The following is a 19,320-nucleotide window of genomic DNA, read 5'->3' as shown; positions in this document are numbered from 1 at the left end:
GATAGTAAGAGTTTCTTTAGGTACATAAAAAGGAAAAGAGTGGCTAAAGTAAATGTTGGTTCACTAGAGGATGAGACTGGGGAATTAATAATGGAGAACAGGGAAATGGCAGAGATTTTGAACAAATATTTTGTATCAGTCTTCACGGTAGAAGACTAAAAACATCTCAATAGTGGATAATCAAGGAGCTATAGGGAGGGAGGAGCTTAATACCTAAATCTGTCGTTGGGAAAATGCTGGAGTCCATTATTAAGGAAGCAGTAGCAGGACATTTGGAAAAACATGATTCAATCAAGCAGAGTCAGCATGGTTTTATGAAAGGGAAATCATGTTTGACAAATTTGCTGAGATCTTTGAGGATGTAACGAACAGGATGGATAAGGGGAAATCAGTGGATGTGGTGTATTTAGATTTCCTGAAGACATTTGACAAGGTGCCACATAAAAGGTTACTGTACAAGATAAAAGTTCATGGGGTTGGGGGTAATATATTAGCATGGATAGAAGATTGGCTAACTAACAGAAAATAGAGTGTCGGGATAAATGGGTCATTTGTCATGGTGGCAACCAGTAACTAGTGGGGTGCCGCAGGGATCAGTGCTGGGGCCCCAACTATTTACAATCTATATTAACAACCTGGATGAAGGGACTGAGTGTAATGTAGCCAAGTTTGCTGATGATACAAAGATGGGTGAGAAAGCAAATTGTGAGGACACAAAAAATCTGCAAAAGGATATAGACAGGCTAAATGAGTGGGCAAAAATTTGGCAGATGGAGTATAATGTGGGAAAATGTGAGGTTATCCACTTTGGCAGAAATAATAGAAAAACAAATTATAATATAAATGAAGAAAGATTGCAAAGTGCTGCAGTACAGAGAGACCTGTGCGTACTTGTGCACTAAACACAAAATGTGAGTATGCAGGTACAGCAAGTAGTCAGGAAGGCAAATGGAACGTTGGCATTTATTGCAAGGGGGATGGAGTATAAAAGCAGAGAAGTCCTGCTACAACTGTACAGGGTATTGGTGAGGTCACACCTATCGTACTGCGTACAGTTTTGGTCTCCATATTTATGGACGGATATACTTGCATTGGAGGCTGTTCAGAGAAGGTTCACTAGGTTGATTCCAGAGATGAGGGGGTTATCTTATGAAGATAGGTTGAGTAAGTTGGGCCTGTACTCACTGGAGTTCAGAAGAACCATATAAGATAATGAGGGGGCTCGACAAAGTGGATGCTGAGAGGATATTTCCTCATAGGCCGCCCATTTAAAACTGAGATGAGGAGGAATTTCTTCTCTCAGAGGTTTGTAAATCCCTGCCCCAGACAGCCGTGGAGGTTGGGTCATTGAATATATTTAAGGAGGAGATAGACATTTTTTTGAACGATAAGGGAATAAGGAGTTATGGGGAGCGGGTGGGTAAGTGGAACTGAGTCCATGATCGGATCAGCCATAAATGGCGGAGCAGGCTCGAGAGGCCAAATGGCCTACTCCTGCTCCTATGTCTTATGTTCTTATGTTCTCTGTCATTCTTGGTCCTTTTCTCTCTTTCTCTGTTCCGCTGTCTTTTTCTGTCTCTCTCTCCCTGTCTCTTTCTCTGCCACTCTCTGTATCACTCTCTCTCTCTTCTCTCTCTTTGTCGCTCTCTCTCACTGTGTGTGTGTGTCTTTCTCTCTGTCCCTCTCTGTGTCCTTCACTCTGTGTCCCTCTCTCTCTGTCCCTCTCTCTCGCTCTCTCTCTGCCTGCCTGTCTGTGTGTGTGTGTGTCTCTCTCTCTATCCGTGTCTCTGTTTGTCTCTCTCTCTCTGTCGCTCTCTCTCTCTGTCTTTCTCTCTGTCTCTCTCTCGATCTCTCTCACTCTCTTTCTCTCTGTCTCTCTCTCGATTTCTCTCACTCTCTTTCTCTCTGTCTCTCTCTCTCTGTCTCTCTCTCTCTCTTTGACTTTCTCTCGGTCTCTCTCTCGTTCTCTCACTCTGTGTTTCTCTCTGTTTGTCTCGCTCGCGCTCTCTTTCTCTCTGCTTCTCCCTCTCTCTCTCTCTCTCTCTCTCACTCTCTCTTTCTCTCTGTGTCCCACTCTCTTTTAGTCTCTGTCCTTCTCTCTAGCTCTCCACGACTGTCTGTCTGTCAATCTCTCTGTCTCCATTGCTCTCCATCAATCTTTATCTCTGTCCTCTCTCTCTCTCTCTCTCTCTTTGTCGCTCTCTCTCCCTGTCTGTGTGTTTGCGTCTTTCTCTCTGCCCCTCTCTCTGTGTCCTTCACTCTTTGTCCCTCTCTCTCTGTCCTCTTTCTCTCTCTCTCTCTAACTCTAACTGTATCTCTATCTGTCTGTCTCTCCCTCTCTCGCTCTGCCCCGTTCCCTCTCTCTGACCCTCTCAATGTTACATTGCAATTGAAGCGGGTTGACTGACTTTCCAACTCACTCTCAGCCACCGCATGCCCGAGGCCTGGTCCCCGATAGATTCCTCAATCTCCACCACCCCCCACATCCCCAACTTGCTGATTCTGTCAATGCCCGTGAGTTACCACCAGGACAAAAGGAAGTTACACAGTCCCACACTGGGCCCATTGTCAGTTCAGAGTCTGCCGGATAGAGGCACCTTTTTGACGAACCGATTTGAATGTGGTTTGCTGTGTGCTGGAGGTGAAATAATGTTGGCCTTTACAAAGTGTGAGGTTGTTGTGTTTGTCAGAGACTGAGAACAATGATCTGTTCATATCATATCACAGGTCGGATCTCCAAAAGGCCACAGGAGCACATTGACCAACATATGCAAATGACAGTGAGGAGAGAGAGCTCTTTGGAATATAGGAACAAGAGGAAGTTGTTCAGGCCCTCGAGCCTGCTCTGCCATTCACCTGGGTCACTGCTGATCTGTACCCTAACTCCATCTACCTACCTTGGTTCCGTGTCCCTTAATACCCTTACCAACAAAACCGATCAAGCTCAGTTTTGACATTTTTAATTGACCCCCAGCCTCAACAACTTTCTGGGGAGAGAGATCCAGATTTAGATCCTCCCTTAATCTACTTTACTCCAGGGAATATGTCTGGTTTATGCAACCGTGAGCCATCAGTTGCTGCAAGAAGCTTGCGATTACTAAGGGTATAGTAATCTAGTGGTTATATCACTGAGCTATCCATCCCACCATGGCAGTCAATTAGAAAAATCTGGATATGAAAATCCTGGTGTCAATAAAGGTGACTGGCCCATTCCTGACATGGGAGGGATTTATTCTGTGAGTATTCTCTTTCTAACACTCAGTGTCCATGAAAGTTCCAATATACACCTGGAACCATCAGGGCAACACCTCCCACAAGTTTCACTGCAAGTCACACCCCATCCTGACTTGGAAATATATCGCCGTTCCTTCATCGTCGCTGGGTCAAAATCCTGAAACTCCCTCCCTAACAGCACTGTGGGAGCACCTTCACCACACGGACTGCAGCGGTTCACGAAGGCGGCTCACCAGTATCTCCAAATTTGCGGATGGCACTAAGTTGGGTGGCAGTGTGAGCTGCGAGGAGGATGTTATGAAGCTGCAGAGTGACTTGGATAGGTTAGGTGAGTGGGCAAATGCATGGCAGATGAAGTATAATGTGGATAAATGTGAGGTTATCCACTGTGGTGGTAAAAACAGAGAGACAGACTATTATCTGAATGGTGACAGATTAGGAAAAGGGGAGGTGCAACGAGACCTGGGTGTCATGGTACATCAGTCATTGAAGGTTGGCATGCAGGTACAGCAGGCGGTTAAGAAAGCAAATGGCATGTTGGCCTTCATAGCGATGGGATTTGAGTACAGGGGCAGGGAGGTGTTGTTACAGTTGTACAGGGCCTTGGTGAGGCCACACCTGGAGTATTGTGTACAGTTTTGGTCTCCTAACTTGAGGAAGGACATTCTTGCTATTGAGGGAGTGTAGCGAAGGTTCACCAGACTGATTCCCGGGATGGCGGGACTGACATATCAAAAAAGACTGGATCAACTGGGCTTGTATTCACTGGAGTTCAGAAGAATGAGAGGGCACCTCATAGAAACGTTTAAAGTTCTGATTGGTTTAGACAGGTTAGATGCAGGAAGAATGTTCCCAATGTTGGGGAAGTCCAGAACCAGGGGTCACAGTCTAAGGATAAGCCATTTAGGACCAAGATGAGGAGAAACTTCTTCACCCAGAGAGTGGTGAACCTGTGGAATTCTCTACCACAGAAAGTTGTTGAGGCCAATTCACTAAATATATTCAAAAAGGAGTTAGATGTGGTCCTTACTACTAGGGGGATCAAGGGGTATGGCGAGAAAGCAGGAATGGGGTACTGAAGTTACATGTTCAGCCATGAACTCATTGAATGGCGGTGCAGGCTCGAAGGGCTGAATGGCCTACTCCTGCACCTATTTTCTATGTTTCTATGTTTCTCAAGGGGCAATTAGGGATGGGCAATAAATGCAGGCCTTGGCAATGATGCCCACATCCCATAAATGAATAAAAAAGAATAGACAGCCCATTCCCCAACACTGACAATAACATGCTCAGACCCTCCCTAGTCCCAATACACACCATTCCCCAATACTGACCATAACATGCTCAGACTCTCCCCAGTCCCAATACACACCATTCCCCAATACTGACCATAACATGCTCAGACCCTCCCCAGTCCCAATACACACCATTCCCCAATATTGACCATAACATGCTCAGACCCTCCCTAGTCCCAATACACACACACACCATTCCCCAATACTGATCATTACATGCTCAGACCCTCCCTAGTCCCAATACACACCATTCCCCAATACTGACCATAACATGCTCAGACCCTCCCCAGTCCCAATACACACCATTCCCCAATATTGACCATAACATGCTCAGACCCTCCCCAGTTCCAATACACACAGAGACCCTTCCCCAATACTGACCATAACATGCTCAGACCCTCCCCAGTCCCAATACACACCATTCCCCAATACTGACCATAATATGCTCAGACCCTCCCCAGTCCCAATACACACCATTCCCCAATACTGACCATAACATGCTCAGACTCTCCCCAGTCCCAATACATAACATTCCCCAATACTGACCATAATATGCTCAGACTCTCCCCAGTCCCAATACACGCCATTCCCCAATACTGAGCGTAACATGCTCAGACCCTCCCCAGTCCCAATAAACACCATTTCCCAATACTGATCATAACATGCTCAGACCCTCCCCAGTCCCAATACACGCACAGACCATTCCCCAATACTGACCATAACATGCTCAGACCCCCCCCCCCAGTCTCAATACACACTATTCCTCAATACTGACCATAACATGCTCAGACCCCCCCCCCCCCAGTCCCAATACACACCATTCCCCAATACTGACCATAACATGCTCAGATCTCCCCAGTCCCACTGTCCCTACACGCTTCATGCTGGGCAGCTGAAGACAAGTTCTGTTACAGGAGCAATGCCCAACTGGGGTTACCATGGGCCCAGAGAGATGTTCATTTATTCGACTATCTCAGGTCCTTTCACTGAAAGTCTTTCATTTGCATGGTTTCTACCACATTGTAGATCATTGATCAACAATACGGTTTAAGCCAACCAGCACTGACGTCAGTCATACGTGAATCTGATGTGATGGGTGGTTATATCAGCTGTCACTGAGCCTGACGTCGCTCACAGCAGGCTGGACCTGGGACTGAGAAGGTTGCAGGTGATCAGAACTCTCTGCATCTCACACAGAGACACCGCTTTTGGAGACTCTGGTAAGCAGTCGGGTATGAATGGGCTTCTACACCAGCTCAGGGGTTTGTCACTTGCTAAGTAGGGATTCAGGTGTGTACCTCTTGCCCTGTCCCGATACAGGGCTCAGTAATGGAGGGGGTCTACACAGGGAGACTGGATCGAGAGACAAGGTTTATCAAGGACATGTAAGGAGGTGGAGCTCACCTCTGTCTGTAGGGTCCCAGTGAGGGAGAGATAGAGCTCACCTCTGTGTGTAGGGTCCCAGTGAGGGAGAGAGATAGAGCTCACCTCAGTCTGTAGGGTCCCATTGAGGGAGAGAGGGAGAGCTCACCTCTGTCTGTAGGGTCCCAGTGAGGGAGAGAGGGAGAGCTCACCTCTGTCTGTAGGGACCCAGTGAAGGAGAGAGATAGAGCTCACCTCTGTCTGTAGGGTCCCAGTGAGGGAGAGAGGGAGAGCTCACCTCTGGCTGTCGGTTCCCAGTGAGGGAGAGAGGTAGAGCTCACCTCTGTCTGTAGGGTCCCAGTGAGGGAGAGAGATAGAGCTCACCTCTGTCTGTAGGGTCCCAGTGAGGGAGAGAGGTGGAGCTCTCCAATTATAAATTGATATACCCACTGATTCCTGTCCAACTCCCTATTTAAAGTTCCCTCGGACCCCACTATCCCCTCAACTCTCTCCAATAATAATTCCCTGTGTTTACTTCCAGAATATCCACCAGTACGATGAGGACTCTGCTGCTGATTCTGGGTTACCTGAGTAAGTCATTGTCATTATAAACAAACTGCACCGTGTTTATTTAATGTCTTTATGTAGAGAAACCTCCCAAAGTTCTTCTGGTTTGTGATTTTCATCAGGGCAGTTTTAGGGCTGTGACAGGGATGGAAATCTGAGTTGGGAGATTCAAACATGGTCACATTGAAATTCTTACATTCCTATTATTTATACTTTTAATTATTGATCAGATTTAAAACCTATGGATGTGTGATAGGTATTCCATCATTTCTGTGTGCAGTTTTGGTCTCCATATTACACAAAAAGGATGTAGAGGCACTGGAGCGGGTGCGATAAAGGATTGACAAGATGATACCAGAACTGTGATGTTATAACTCCCAGGAAAGACTGAACTGGTGGGGGCTCTTTTCTCTGGAAAGGAGAAGGCTGAAGGGGGGAACCTGATACAGGTCTTTAAAATGAATGCGATAAACGTATCGGAGATGTTTCCACTTATGGGCGAGACGAGATCTCGGGAGCCATCAATATAAGATCGTCACTAATAAATCCAGTGGGGTATTTGGGAAAACTTCTTTACCCAGAGAGTGGTGAGAATATGGAGCTCGTCACCACACAGAGAGGCTGAGGCGAGAGGCAGAGATTATTCACGGCTGAGCTCGATGAGCACACAGAGGGAAAGGAATAGAAGGAGATGTTGATAGGGTTCGATGTAGATGGGTGGGAGGAGGCTCGTGGGGAACATAAACAGCGTTAGGACCAGCTCGGCAAAATGGCCTCTTTCTGTGCCGTACATACAAAATATTACACATACTCTTAATTACTGAACAAATGTAAACATTCAGCATTTTAATATATCATTAATATTGCCATTACAGATTGCTAGTATTTATTATGGATTTGTAATGGGCTTTAATATTTGCATTATTGATCTTATCTATTGGGGGAAAATTGCCGATGGAGGCTTCTCACGGGCGGACGCCTCCGACCGAAATTCTTTTTATGAAAATACCTGGTGGTCCCGGAGGAACGTAGACTTGTGCTCAGTCCAGCGTATGGGAACATGCCTTTCAGGATCGTATGTGTATCCCGGGATCACGCGGGCCTGGACCACCAACCGCAATGTCGTATTCTCGTGCATAGTAATGGGAGCTCCGAGCTCAGTTACTGTCAGTGAGAATATCCCAAAAATCAAATGAAACTCCGACATAAATAAAGAAAACACTTCATTTTTTAAGTTAATATAAATTGCATTAAATTAAATGTTTGAGAGAAAACTTTAGTTTTGTGAATTAAAAAAAATGTTTTAATAGTGTTCAAAATAAACTTCCCTTCATAGACAGGTTTTTAAATATAAAAATAAGAACAGAAGAAATAGGAGCAGGAGTAGGCCGTCTGGCTCCTCGAGTCTGCTCCGCCATTCAATAAGGTCATGGCTGATCTGATCTTGGCTTCCCTGCCTGCTCCCCGTAACCCTTGACTGCCTTATGCCCTTACAAGTAATGACATATATTATTTTCTCTGTCTTAAAACTCTTACGCTGGTAAAAGTAAGCTGTACGTCTGCTTTTACCAGGTGTAAGAGTTTGAAGGACATTCGCTGGGCAAGAGTTGGGCAAATAGCTCCCATCTCTGCTCCGCGGATGTCCTTCTCCCGGGGATGCGTTGCACGCTGAGAACCAGCGTTGGCGAAGTCTCTTTGTGTGTGCACGTCGTACTCACCTGGAGAGGCCGCAATTTTCGGTTCATTATGTATTTATAATATATCTTTAATATTTGTAATATCGATTCATATTTATTATGTATTTGTAATATATCTAATTTTTGAATTATTGATTGATATTATTTATTATGCATTTGTGATAGATATTTAATAGCTGCATAGTTGATTGTCAGACTGCTTGTCCGACATCCAGTACTGGATGAGCAGAAATTTTCTCCAATGATATATTGGGAAGACCGAAGCCATTGTCTTTAGCCCCGCCACAAACTGCGTTCACTCGCCACTGACTCCACCTCTCTCCCTAACATCTGTCTGAGGCTGAACAACACGGTCCACAACCTTGGTGTTATTATTGACCCTGAAATGAGCTTTTGACCACATATTCGCAGCGTAACTAAAACCCCCTATTTCCACCTTTGTAATATCGCCCGCCTCCTCATCTGCTGCTGAAACCCTCATCCAGGCCTTTGTTACATCTAGACCTGACGACTCCAAAGCACTCCTGGCTGTCCTCCCACATTCTACCCTACGTAAACTTGAGATCATCCAAAGCTCGGCTGCCCGAGTCCTAACTCGCACCAAGTCTCGTTCACCCATCACCCCCTGTGCTTGCTGACCTACATTGACTCCCAGTTAAGGAACGGCTCAATTTCAAAATTCTCATCCTTATTTTCAAATCCCTCCATGGCCCTCGCCCCTCCCGATCTCTGTAATCTCCTCCAGCCTCACAACACCCGAGATGTCTGCGCTCCTCTAATTCTGCCCTCTTGTGGATCCCTGATTATAATCGCTCCACCATTGGTGGCCTTGCCTTCAGTTGATGGGCCCCAACCTCTAAAATCCCCTCCCTAAAGCTCTCCGCCTCTGTGCCTCCCTCTCCTTCTTTGAAACGCTCCTTAAAACCTACCTCTCTGACCAAGCTTTTGGTCATCTGGTTATTTGACTCAGTGTCAAATTGTTGTCTTATAACACACTTGTGAAGCATCTTGGGACATTTTACTCCATTAAAGGCGCTATATAAATATAAGTTGTTGTTGTTGATATTTATTATTCATTTGTAATAGATATTTAATATTGGCATTACTGATTGATATTTATTATACATTTGTAAGAGACTTTAATACTTGCATTATTGTTCATATTATACAATATGCATTTTTAATATATCTTAAATATTTGTATTATTCATTTATATTATTTATTTATTATGTGATAGATATTTTACACTTGCATTGTTGATTTATATTAATGATTGTGCATTTGTAATAGTGATTAAGATTTGCATTACTGATTAATATTAATTATTATGCCTTTGTAACTCTTTAATTTTTGCATTTCAGATTGATACAATGTATTACGCATTTGATATATACCCTGTATCTTTATTGTGTTCATTACTAATTCATATTATGCATTTGTAATGATTCTTGAATATTTTCATTGTTGATTCATGTTATTTATAATGTATTTGTGATAGCTATTTCACATTTGCACCTGTGATTAATATTAATTATTATGCATTTGGTATAGTATTTAATATTTTTATTATGGATTTATATTCTTTATAATGTATTTGTGATAGCTATTTCACATTTGCATCTGTGATTGATATTATTTATTATGCATTTGTAATATATCTTTAATTTTTCCATTACTGATTGATATAACTTATTCCTTTGTAATAGATCTTGAATATTTGCATTATTGATTCATATTTATTATTCTAAATTTGTGATAGATATTTCACATTTGTATCTTTGATTAATATTAATTATTATGCATTTGTCATATATATTTATTAGTTGCAATTCTGATTGATGTTATTCATAAAGCTGAAATATTGCATTGTTGCTTCATAAATTACAAATGCATAATAAATTATATCATTAATTTTTGCATCACTGACTGATATAATGTATTATTCCTTTATAATAGATCCTCATTATTTGCATTATGGATTTATATTATTTATTATGAATTTGTAATGATTCTTGAATATTTTCATTATTGTTTCATATTATTTATAATGCATTTGTGATAGATGTTCCACATATGCATCTTTGATTAATATTAATTATTATGCATTTGTTATCATATTTAATGTTTGCATTGCTGATTTATTTTATTTATTATGCGTTGTAATATATCATTAATATTTGCATTATAAATTCATATTATTTATTATGCATTGTAATAGAGCATAAGAACATAAGAAATAGGAGCAGGAGTTGGCCATTTGGCCCCTCGAGCCTCCTCCCCCATTCAGTAAGATCATGGCCGATCTGATCTTGGCCTCAGCTCCACTTCCCTGCCCGCTCCCCGTAAGCCTTGACTCCCTTATTATTGAAAAATCTGTCTATCTCCACCTTAAATATATTCAATGACCCAGCCTCCACAGCTCTCTGTGGCAGAGAATTCCACAGAAGAAATTCCTCCTCATTTCCGTCCTAAATGGGCGACCCTTTATTGTGAAACTATGCCCCCTAGTTCCAGATTCCCCCATGATTGATATATTTATTATGTATCTGTAATAGATATTTATATTTGATTATTGATTCATATTATTATGCATTTGTAATAGACATTTAATATTTAAATTATCGATTCATATAATTTATTATGCATTTGTGATGGATTTTTAACATTTACAATACTGATTTGTATTGTTTATTAGGTATTTGTGATCTCTGATCTTTATTTAGACAGAAACGGATATTTACTGTAAAAACTATCGTTATATTTACACAATTCTTTCTAATATTTAGCCAGATGTATTTGGTGTTTAAATGTAATACAGATACTTAAGTATTTGTACGTTTAAATTCTCATTTATATCCGTATGTTTGTTTATATTTCCCATTGTCATTAATTTGTCATCTTTACATTTAGTTCTTAAATTTATCTTAAACATTTGATTTAAATTCACGAGCTGGGGCCCAGCAGCAGAATTGTGTCCAATTCTGGGCAGCAGACTTTAGGAAGCAGGTGAAGGCTTTGGAGAGGGTGCAGAAGAGATTCACTAGAATGGGTACAGAGATGTGGGATTGCCGTTACTTTGATAGACTGGAGAAAGTGGGGTAGTTCTTCTCAGAGTAGAGAAAGCGAAGAGGATATTTGAGAGAGGTGCTTACAATCATGAAGGATTCAGATAGAAGGATTTAAACATTCACTCCCTCCACCACCGACGCACCATGGCTGCAGTGTGTATTATTTATACGATGCACTGAAGCAACTCACCAAGGCTTCTTCGGCAGCACCTCCCAAACCCACAACCTCTACCACCTAGAAGGATAAGGGCAGCAGGTGCATGGGAACACCATCACCTCCAAGTTCCCCTCCCTGTCACACACCATCCTGACTTGGAAATATAACGCCGTTCCTTCATTGTCACTGGGTCACAATCCTGGAACTTCCTCCCTAACAGCACTGTGGGAGCACCTTCACCACACGGACTGCAGCAGTTCAGGAAGGCAGCTCACCACCACCTTCTCAAGGGGCAATTAGGGATGGGCAATAAATGCTGGCCTGGGCAGTGACGCCCACATCCCAGTAACGAATAAAAGAAAAGTTGGAATACACTGCCCAATAGGATGGTGGAAACAGATTCACTAGTAACCTTCAAATGGCAATTGGATGAATAATGGAAGGAAAAAAAACTGCAGTGATGTGGGGAAAGAACAGGGGATCGGGACGAACTGGATTTCTGTTTAAAAGAGCAAGCACAGATTCGATGGGCCGAATGGTCTCCTGTGCTGTACTATTCTATGATTCTGTGATATTCATATGCTCAGCAATTCTATCAGAATATTTATCAGGCAATTTGTATAATATATTGTGAAAATACTTTTGATAATCAGCCTCCAATTGATTAATATATTCAGTATTAATATATACATGATTGACATATATATAAAATTATCTAGTTTTATCAATCAAGAACCAGGAACAGCAAATTAATACTAATCTAATTTCACCCCAGGACTGAGACACTGACCATCCAGTGTCCCACCATCTACACTCAATGTTCACCCAGGGACTGAGATACCCCATGGTATCTCCCACTGACCATCGAGTGCCCCCACCATCTACACTGTGTTCACCTGGGGACTGAGATACATAAGAACATAAGAACATAAGAATTAGGAACAGGAGTAGGCCATCTAGCCCCTCGAGCCTGCTCCGCCATTCAAAAAGATCATGGCTGAACTGACCGTGGACTCAGCTCCACTTACCCGCCCGCTCCCCATAACCCTTAATTCCTTTATTGGTTAAAAATCTATCTTTCTGTGATTTGAATACATTCAATGAGGCAGCCTCAACTGCTTCCTTGGGCAGAGAATTCCACAGATTCACAACCCTCTGGGAGAAGAAATTCCTTCTCAACTCGGTTTTAAATTGGCTCCCCCGTATTTTGAGGCTGTGCCCCCTAGTTCTAGTCTCCCCGACCAGTGGAAACAACCTCTCTGCCTCTATCTTGTCTATCCCTTTCATTATTTTAAATGTTTCGACAAGATCACCCCTTATCCTTCTGAACTCCAACGAGTAAAGACCCAGTCTACTCAATCTATCATCATAAGGTAACCCCCTCATCTCCGGAATCAGCCTAGTGAATCGTCTCTGTACCCCCTCCAAAGCCAGTACATCCTTTCTTAAGTAAGGTGACCAAAACTGCACGCAGTACTCCAGGTGTGGCCTCACCAATACCCTATACAGTTGCAGCAGGACCTCCCTGCTTTTGTACTCCATCCCTCTCGCAATGAAGGCCAACATTCCATTCGCCTTCCTGATTACCTGCTTCACCTGCAAACTAACTTTTTGGGATTCATGAGAGGTGGGCACCGGAGGGACTGGAGTGCATCATCACGCCCGGCAACCAAATTTTAATTTGATTTTATGTTTTTAAGTTAATTTGTTTTAATTGCCGGTGCTTTTAGTGTCACCCTCCCCTTTTATAGGGGGCACTTGGAAAAAATTCGATTCTGTGCCCAAAAAAATCCCCCAAAAAATAAAAAAAAGTGCCTTGTAAATGGTTGGTGTTTTCCCCCAGATCGGGGGGGCGCGGTTTAATGTTTTTTGTTTACTCCCAAAAAGAGTTTCATGCACAAGGACTCCCAGGTCCCTCTGCACCGCAGCATGTTGTAATTTCTCCCCATTCAAATAATATTCCCTTTTACTGTTTTTTTTTCCCAAGGTGGATAAATTCACATTTTCCGACATTCTATTCCATCTGCCAAACCTTAGCCCATTCGCTTAACCTATCTAAATCTCTTTGCAGCCTCTCTGTGTCCTCTACACTACCCGCTTTCCCACAAATCTTTGTGTCATATGGAAATTTTGTTGCACTACACTCTGTCCCCTCTTCCAGGTCATCTATGCATATTGTAAACAGTTGTGGTCCCAGCACCGATCCCTGTGGCACACCACTAACCACCGATTTCCAACCCGAAAGGGACCCATTTATCCCGACTCTCTGCTTTCTGTTAGCCAGCCAATTCTCGATCCATGCTAATACATTTCCTCTGACTCCACATACCTTTATCTTCTGCAGTAACCTTTTGTGTGGCACCTTATCGAATGCCTTTTGGAAATCTAAATACACCACATCCATCGGTACACCTCTATACACCATGCTCGTTATATCCTCAAAGAATTAAAGTAAATTAGTTAAACACGATTTCCCCTTCATGAATCCATGTTGCGTTTGCTTGATTGCACTATTTCTATCGAGATGTCCCGCTATTTCTTCCTCAATGATAGCTTCAAGCATTTTCCCCACTACAGATGTTAAACTAACCGGCCTATAGTTACCTGCCTTTTGTCTGCCCCCTTTTTTAAACAGAGGCGTTATATTAGCTGCTTTCCATTCCGCTGGTACCTCCCCAGAGTCCAGAGATTTTGGTCGATTATAACGAATACATCTGCTATAACTTCCACCATCTCTTTTAATACCCTGGGATGCATTTCATCAGGACCAGGGGACTTGTCTACCTTGAGTCCCATTAGCCTGTCCAGCACTACCTCCCTAGTGATAGTGATTGTCTCAAGGTCCTCCCTTCCCACATTCCCGTGACCAGCAATTTTTGGCATGGTTTTTGTGTCTTCCACTGTGAAGACCGAAGCAAAATAGTTGTTTCAGGTCTCAGCCATTTCCACATTTCCCATTATTAAATCCCCCTTCTCATCTTCTAAGGGACCAACATTTACTTTCGTCACTCTCTTCCGTTTTATATATCGGTAAAAGCTTTTACGATCCGTTTTTATGTTTTGCGCAAGTTTACTTTCGTAATCTATCCTTCCTTTCTTCATTGCTTTCTTAGTCATTCTTTGCTGTCGTTTAAAATTTTCCCAATCTGCTCGTTTCCCACTAACCTTGGCCACCTTATATGAATTGGTTTTTAATTTGATACTCTCCTTTATTTCCTTGGTTATCCACAGCTGGTTATCCCTTCTCTTACCGCCCTTCTTTTTCACTGGAATATATTTTTGTTGAGCCGTATGAAAGAGCTCCTTAAAAGTCCTCCACTGTTCCTCAATTGTGCCACCGTTCAGTCTGTGTTCCCAGTCTACTTTAGCTAACTCTGCCCTCATCCCACTGTAGTCCCCTTTGTTTAAGCATAGTACGCTCGTTTGAGACACTACTTCCTCACCCTCAATCTGTATTACAAATTCAACCATACTGTGATCACTCATTCCCAGAGGATCTTTTACTAGGGGATCATTTATTATTCCCGTCTCATTACACAGGACCAGATCTAAGATAGCTTGCTCCCTTGTAGGTTCTGTAACATACTGTTCTAAGAAACAATCCCGTATGCATTCTATGAATTCCTCCTCCAGGCTACCCCGTGCGATTTGACTTGACCAATCGATATGTAGGTTAAAATCCCCCATGTTTACTGCCGTTCCTTTTTCACATGCCTCTATTATTCCCTTGATTATTGTCCGCCCCACCGTGAAGTTATTATTTGGGGGCCTATAAACTATGCTCACCAGTGACTTTTTCCCCTTACTATCTCTAATCTCCACCCACAATGATTCAACATTTTGTTCATTGGAGCCAATATCATCTCTCACAACTGCTCTGATATCATCCTTTATTAACAGAGCTACCCCACCTCCTTTCCCTTCTTGTCTATCCTTCCGAATTGTCAGATACCCGTGTATGTTTAATTCCCAGTCTTGGCCACCCTGCAACCACATTTCTGTAATGGCCACCAAATCATACCCATTTGTAATGATTTGTGCCGTCAACTCATTTACTTTATTTCGAATGCTGCGTGCGTTTAGGTAAAGTGTTTTAATCCTAGTTTTTAAACCATGATTTTTAGTTTTGACCCCTCCTGCAGCCCTATATATTCATACATATTGTCCCTTCTTATCACCTTGTGGTTTACACTTACCCCAGTGCTAGTCTGCTCTGTTGCCTCCTGCCTTTTGCATTCTTTCTTGGGGTCCTGTTCATCTGAGCTCTCACCCACTCTAACTAGCTCAGAATACTCCTCGCATTGAGGCACCGAGCTTTCAGGCTTGCCTTTTTATTACACTTTGACCCTTTACAATTTTGCTGTACATTGGCTCTTTTTGTTTTTTGCCTTGGGTTTCTCTGCCCTCCACTTTTACTCATCTCCTTTCTGTCTTTTGCTTCTGTCTCCATTTTGTTTCCCTCTGTCTCCCTGCATTGGTTCCCATCCCCCTGCCATATTAGTTTAACTCCTTCCCAACAGCACTAGCAAACACTCCCCCTGGGACATTGGTTCCGGTCCTGCCCAGGTGCAGACCATCCGGTTTATACTTGTCCCACCTCCCGCAGAACCGGTTCCAATGCCCCAAGAATTTGAATCCCTCGCTGCTGCACCACTGCTCAAGCCACGTATTCATCTGCGCTATTCTGCGATTCCTACTCTGACTAGCACGTGGCACTGGTAGCAATCCCGAGATTACTACTTTTGAGGTCCTACTTTTTAATTTAGCTCCAAGCTCCTTAAATTTGTCTCGTAGGATCTCATCCCTTTTTTTACCTATGTCGTTAGTACCAATGTGCACCATGACAACTGGCTGTTCACCCTCCCTTTTCAGAATGTCCTGCACCCACTGCAAAACATCCTTGACTCTTGCACCAGGGAGGCAACATACCATCCTAGAGTCTCGGTTGCGGCCGCAGAAACGCCTATCTATTCCCCTTACAATTGAATCCCCTATCACTAGCGCTCTCCCACTCTTTTTCCTGCCGTCCTGTGCAACAGAGCCAGCCACGGTGCCATGAACTTGGCTGCTGCTGCCCTCCCCTGATGAGTCATCCCCCTCAACAGTACTCAAAGCAGTGTATCTGTTTTGCAGGGGGATGACCGCAGGGGACCCCTGCACTGCCTTCCTTGCACTGCTCTTCCTGCTGGTCTTCCATTCCCTAGCTGGCTGTGGACCCTTCACCTGCGGTAAGACCAACTCGCTACCCCATGGTATCTCCCACTGACCATCCAGTGTCCCCACCATCTACACTCAGTGTTCACCCAGGGACTGAGAAACCCCATTGTATCTCTCACTGACCATCGAGTGTCTTCACCCTCTACACTCAGTGTTCACCCGGGGACTGAGCTACCCCATGAGGTCTGTCTGTGAGCAGTGAGTTGGAGGGGAGGCTGAGCTGGGAGACAGATGGAAACCTGGTTTAGAGAAGGAGAAAAGGATCCAGCTTTCATTTGGGGGTTTTGTACCAGGGCGGAGAGTGAGACTGATGTTATTGGTGCTTCGGGGGGTACAAGTCGCTGTGTAACATTAACTGTGCTCTATATTAACATTAAACATCTTTCTGTCACTCAGTCACAGACTCCGCACTCACTGACCCGTGTGTAAATCACACAGTCCTGGACCAGCCCTGGAGGAGCACGGATTGTGGTGGGACTCAGTGCATCGGAAACATTCAGTGTGATCAGGATCTTGTCCAAGGATGGTACAGATTTAAAAGGTAACGTGAGGGGAAATGACAGATAAACTAGTCAATAAGCCAGGAGTAAATGTAGAAAAGAGAGCAACGTGTGAGATTAGGAAGCGGTTGTGTAGAGAGAGCGGGATTATCAGTCAGAGCAATGGGGCAGGGAGTGGATACAGGGAAAGGGGAACAGCTTCTATCAGTTGATCGTTGCCACCAGTTCAGGGGCTGACTGTGTGATTGTTGTTTCAGTTCTGGCGGAAAGAAGATTCCGGAGACTGCGGTCCCAGAATATCACTGCTCCACATACGGCCCAGGCTGGTTAAACGGTACTTTCAGACTTTATAATCTCAGATTTACATTCACTCTCCAGCACTGTTCACCTCGGTTACATTCTGCAATATTTATAATCCTCATTTCAGGAACTCATCCCACCGTGGGCCAGGGAGAAGTGACAAGGACAGTTTGTTTTAGCTGGGATGGAGATAACTGCTACCTGACCCGGGAGATAAAGATCAAAAACTGCACCAGTTACTCCGTTTACCAGTTGAAGCCGACAAACCCCACCGGTTGCGATGTTTATTGCACAGGTACATTGCGCATTGTGAATGACCCAGAAGGGTGACTCTGGGATGTCCCGTGTCACCCACCCACAACAATAAGAAAGTTACACGGGGCGGGCCCCTCCTGTTGTAAGGGACACAACGGGTAAAGGACCTGAAACACAAAGTGGTCTTTTCACCAAAGCTCCAGGGAGCTGAATCAGACGCTGTTCTCTGTGTGTGTCGGACACTCTGTTCCCTGCGGGACCCACTGATGGCGATAGACCCCCAGTGTAGCACTGGGTACCCCATCCTCCCTCTCCAGGGTTTACAGGTCACGGGGAGTGGGATTGGGATATTCGGGGTTATAGAAAGACTGGTGTCTGGTATTCGGGCTCCAGTTGTAATGGTTGGAGTTTTCCGTTTGGAGTCTTATTGTCCTTTTAGGGATACCGTACTTGCCAGGATGATTTCCCATCACTGGAGTGGCATTTTCCCATTGGACAGAGAAAGTGAAAGAGTGTAAACAGCATTGAGTTTAGCTCAGACTGTCTAACTTAGTGATTAGAAACAAATCTTCTGTTATAGAAAACCTTCCCAGATGTACAGTTATGTAAGTAACTTCTCCTCATCCAAATTTTCTGGAATTGTTGTATTTATAATGTGATGTACAGTCAGAGATAAGAACATAAGGAATAGGAGCAGGAGTACGCCATTTGACCCTTCGAACCTGCTCTGCCATTTAATATGATCATGGCTGATCCGATCATGAACTCAGGTCTATTTCCCCACCCACTCCCCATAACCCCTTATCCCCTTATCGGTTAAGAAACTGTCGATCTCTGTCTTAAATTTATTCAACGACACAGCTTCCACAGCTCTCTGAAGCAGCGGATTCCACAGATTTACAACTCATCTCAGTTTTAAATGGGCGGCCCCATATTCTAAGATTATACCCCCTAGTTCTAGTCTCCCCTATCAGTAGAAACATTGGGCTCAAAATTGGCCCACCCCTTTTTTTGACGCATTCACCGGAGATGTGCCGTTTTTCTACGTTGAAACATGCTCCGACAAAATTGCTCCCCACTTTGGCCGCTGTCTGGCCTCTCCAGGGTCTTCGCGCAGCTTGGCCAGTTGAGTCAGGGGCGAAGCCAGCGTCCCGCGCTGAAAACACTGTCTGCATATGCACAGTGGATCCTCGCCCCCAGCATCTCAGTGTGTTGCTGCAATGTGGGACCCGATCATCATCATCATACCGACTGCTGGAATAGAAACATAGAAACATAGAAAATAGGTGCAGGAGCAGGCCATTCAGCCCTTCTAGCCTGCACCGCCATTCAATGAGTTCATGGCTGAACATGAAACTTCAGTACCCCATTCCTGCTTTCTCGCCATAACCCTTGATCCCCCGAGTAGTAAGGACTTCATCTAACTCCCTTTTGAATATATTTAGTGAATTGGCCTCAACTACTTTCTGTGGTAGAGAATTCCACAGGTTCACCACTCTCTGGGTGAAGAAGTTTCTCCTCATCTCGGTCCTAAATGGCTTACCCCTTATCCTCAGACTGTGACCCCTGGTTCTGGACTTCCCCAACATTGGGAACATTCTTTCTGCATCTAACCTGTCTAAACCCGTCAGAATTTTAAACGTTTCTATGAGGTCCCCTCTCATTCT

General features: G+C 43.9%; 1 protein-coding gene across 1 annotated transcript in view; it reads left to right on the top strand.

Annotated features, from left to right (window-relative positions):
- The first annotated feature begins 5,674 nt into the window (after positions 1-5,674).
- Positions 5,675-19,320, top strand: part of LOC139273769 (protein TsetseEP-like) — a 42,756-nt gene continuing 29,110 nt past the window's right edge. The window contains exons 1-5 of the mRNA XM_070890879.1: positions 5,675-5,749; positions 6,433-6,482; positions 16,995-17,139; positions 17,356-17,432; positions 17,526-17,693. Coding sequence (XP_070746980.1) covers positions 6,449-6,482; positions 16,995-17,139; positions 17,356-17,432; positions 17,526-17,693 — 424 coding nt within the window. The 5' untranslated portion in view covers positions 5,675-5,749; positions 6,433-6,448. The remainder of the gene's footprint in view (positions 5,750-6,432; positions 6,483-16,994; positions 17,140-17,355; positions 17,433-17,525; positions 17,694-19,320) is intronic.

The sequence above is a fragment of the Pristiophorus japonicus genome, chromosome 1, assembly GCF_044704955.1.
Source record: "Pristiophorus japonicus isolate sPriJap1 chromosome 1, sPriJap1.hap1, whole genome shotgun sequence".
In the NCBI taxonomy this organism is placed as follows: Eukaryota; Metazoa; Chordata; class Chondrichthyes; family Pristiophoridae; genus Pristiophorus; species Pristiophorus japonicus.
This window is presented reverse-complemented; position numbering and strand designations above follow the sequence as displayed.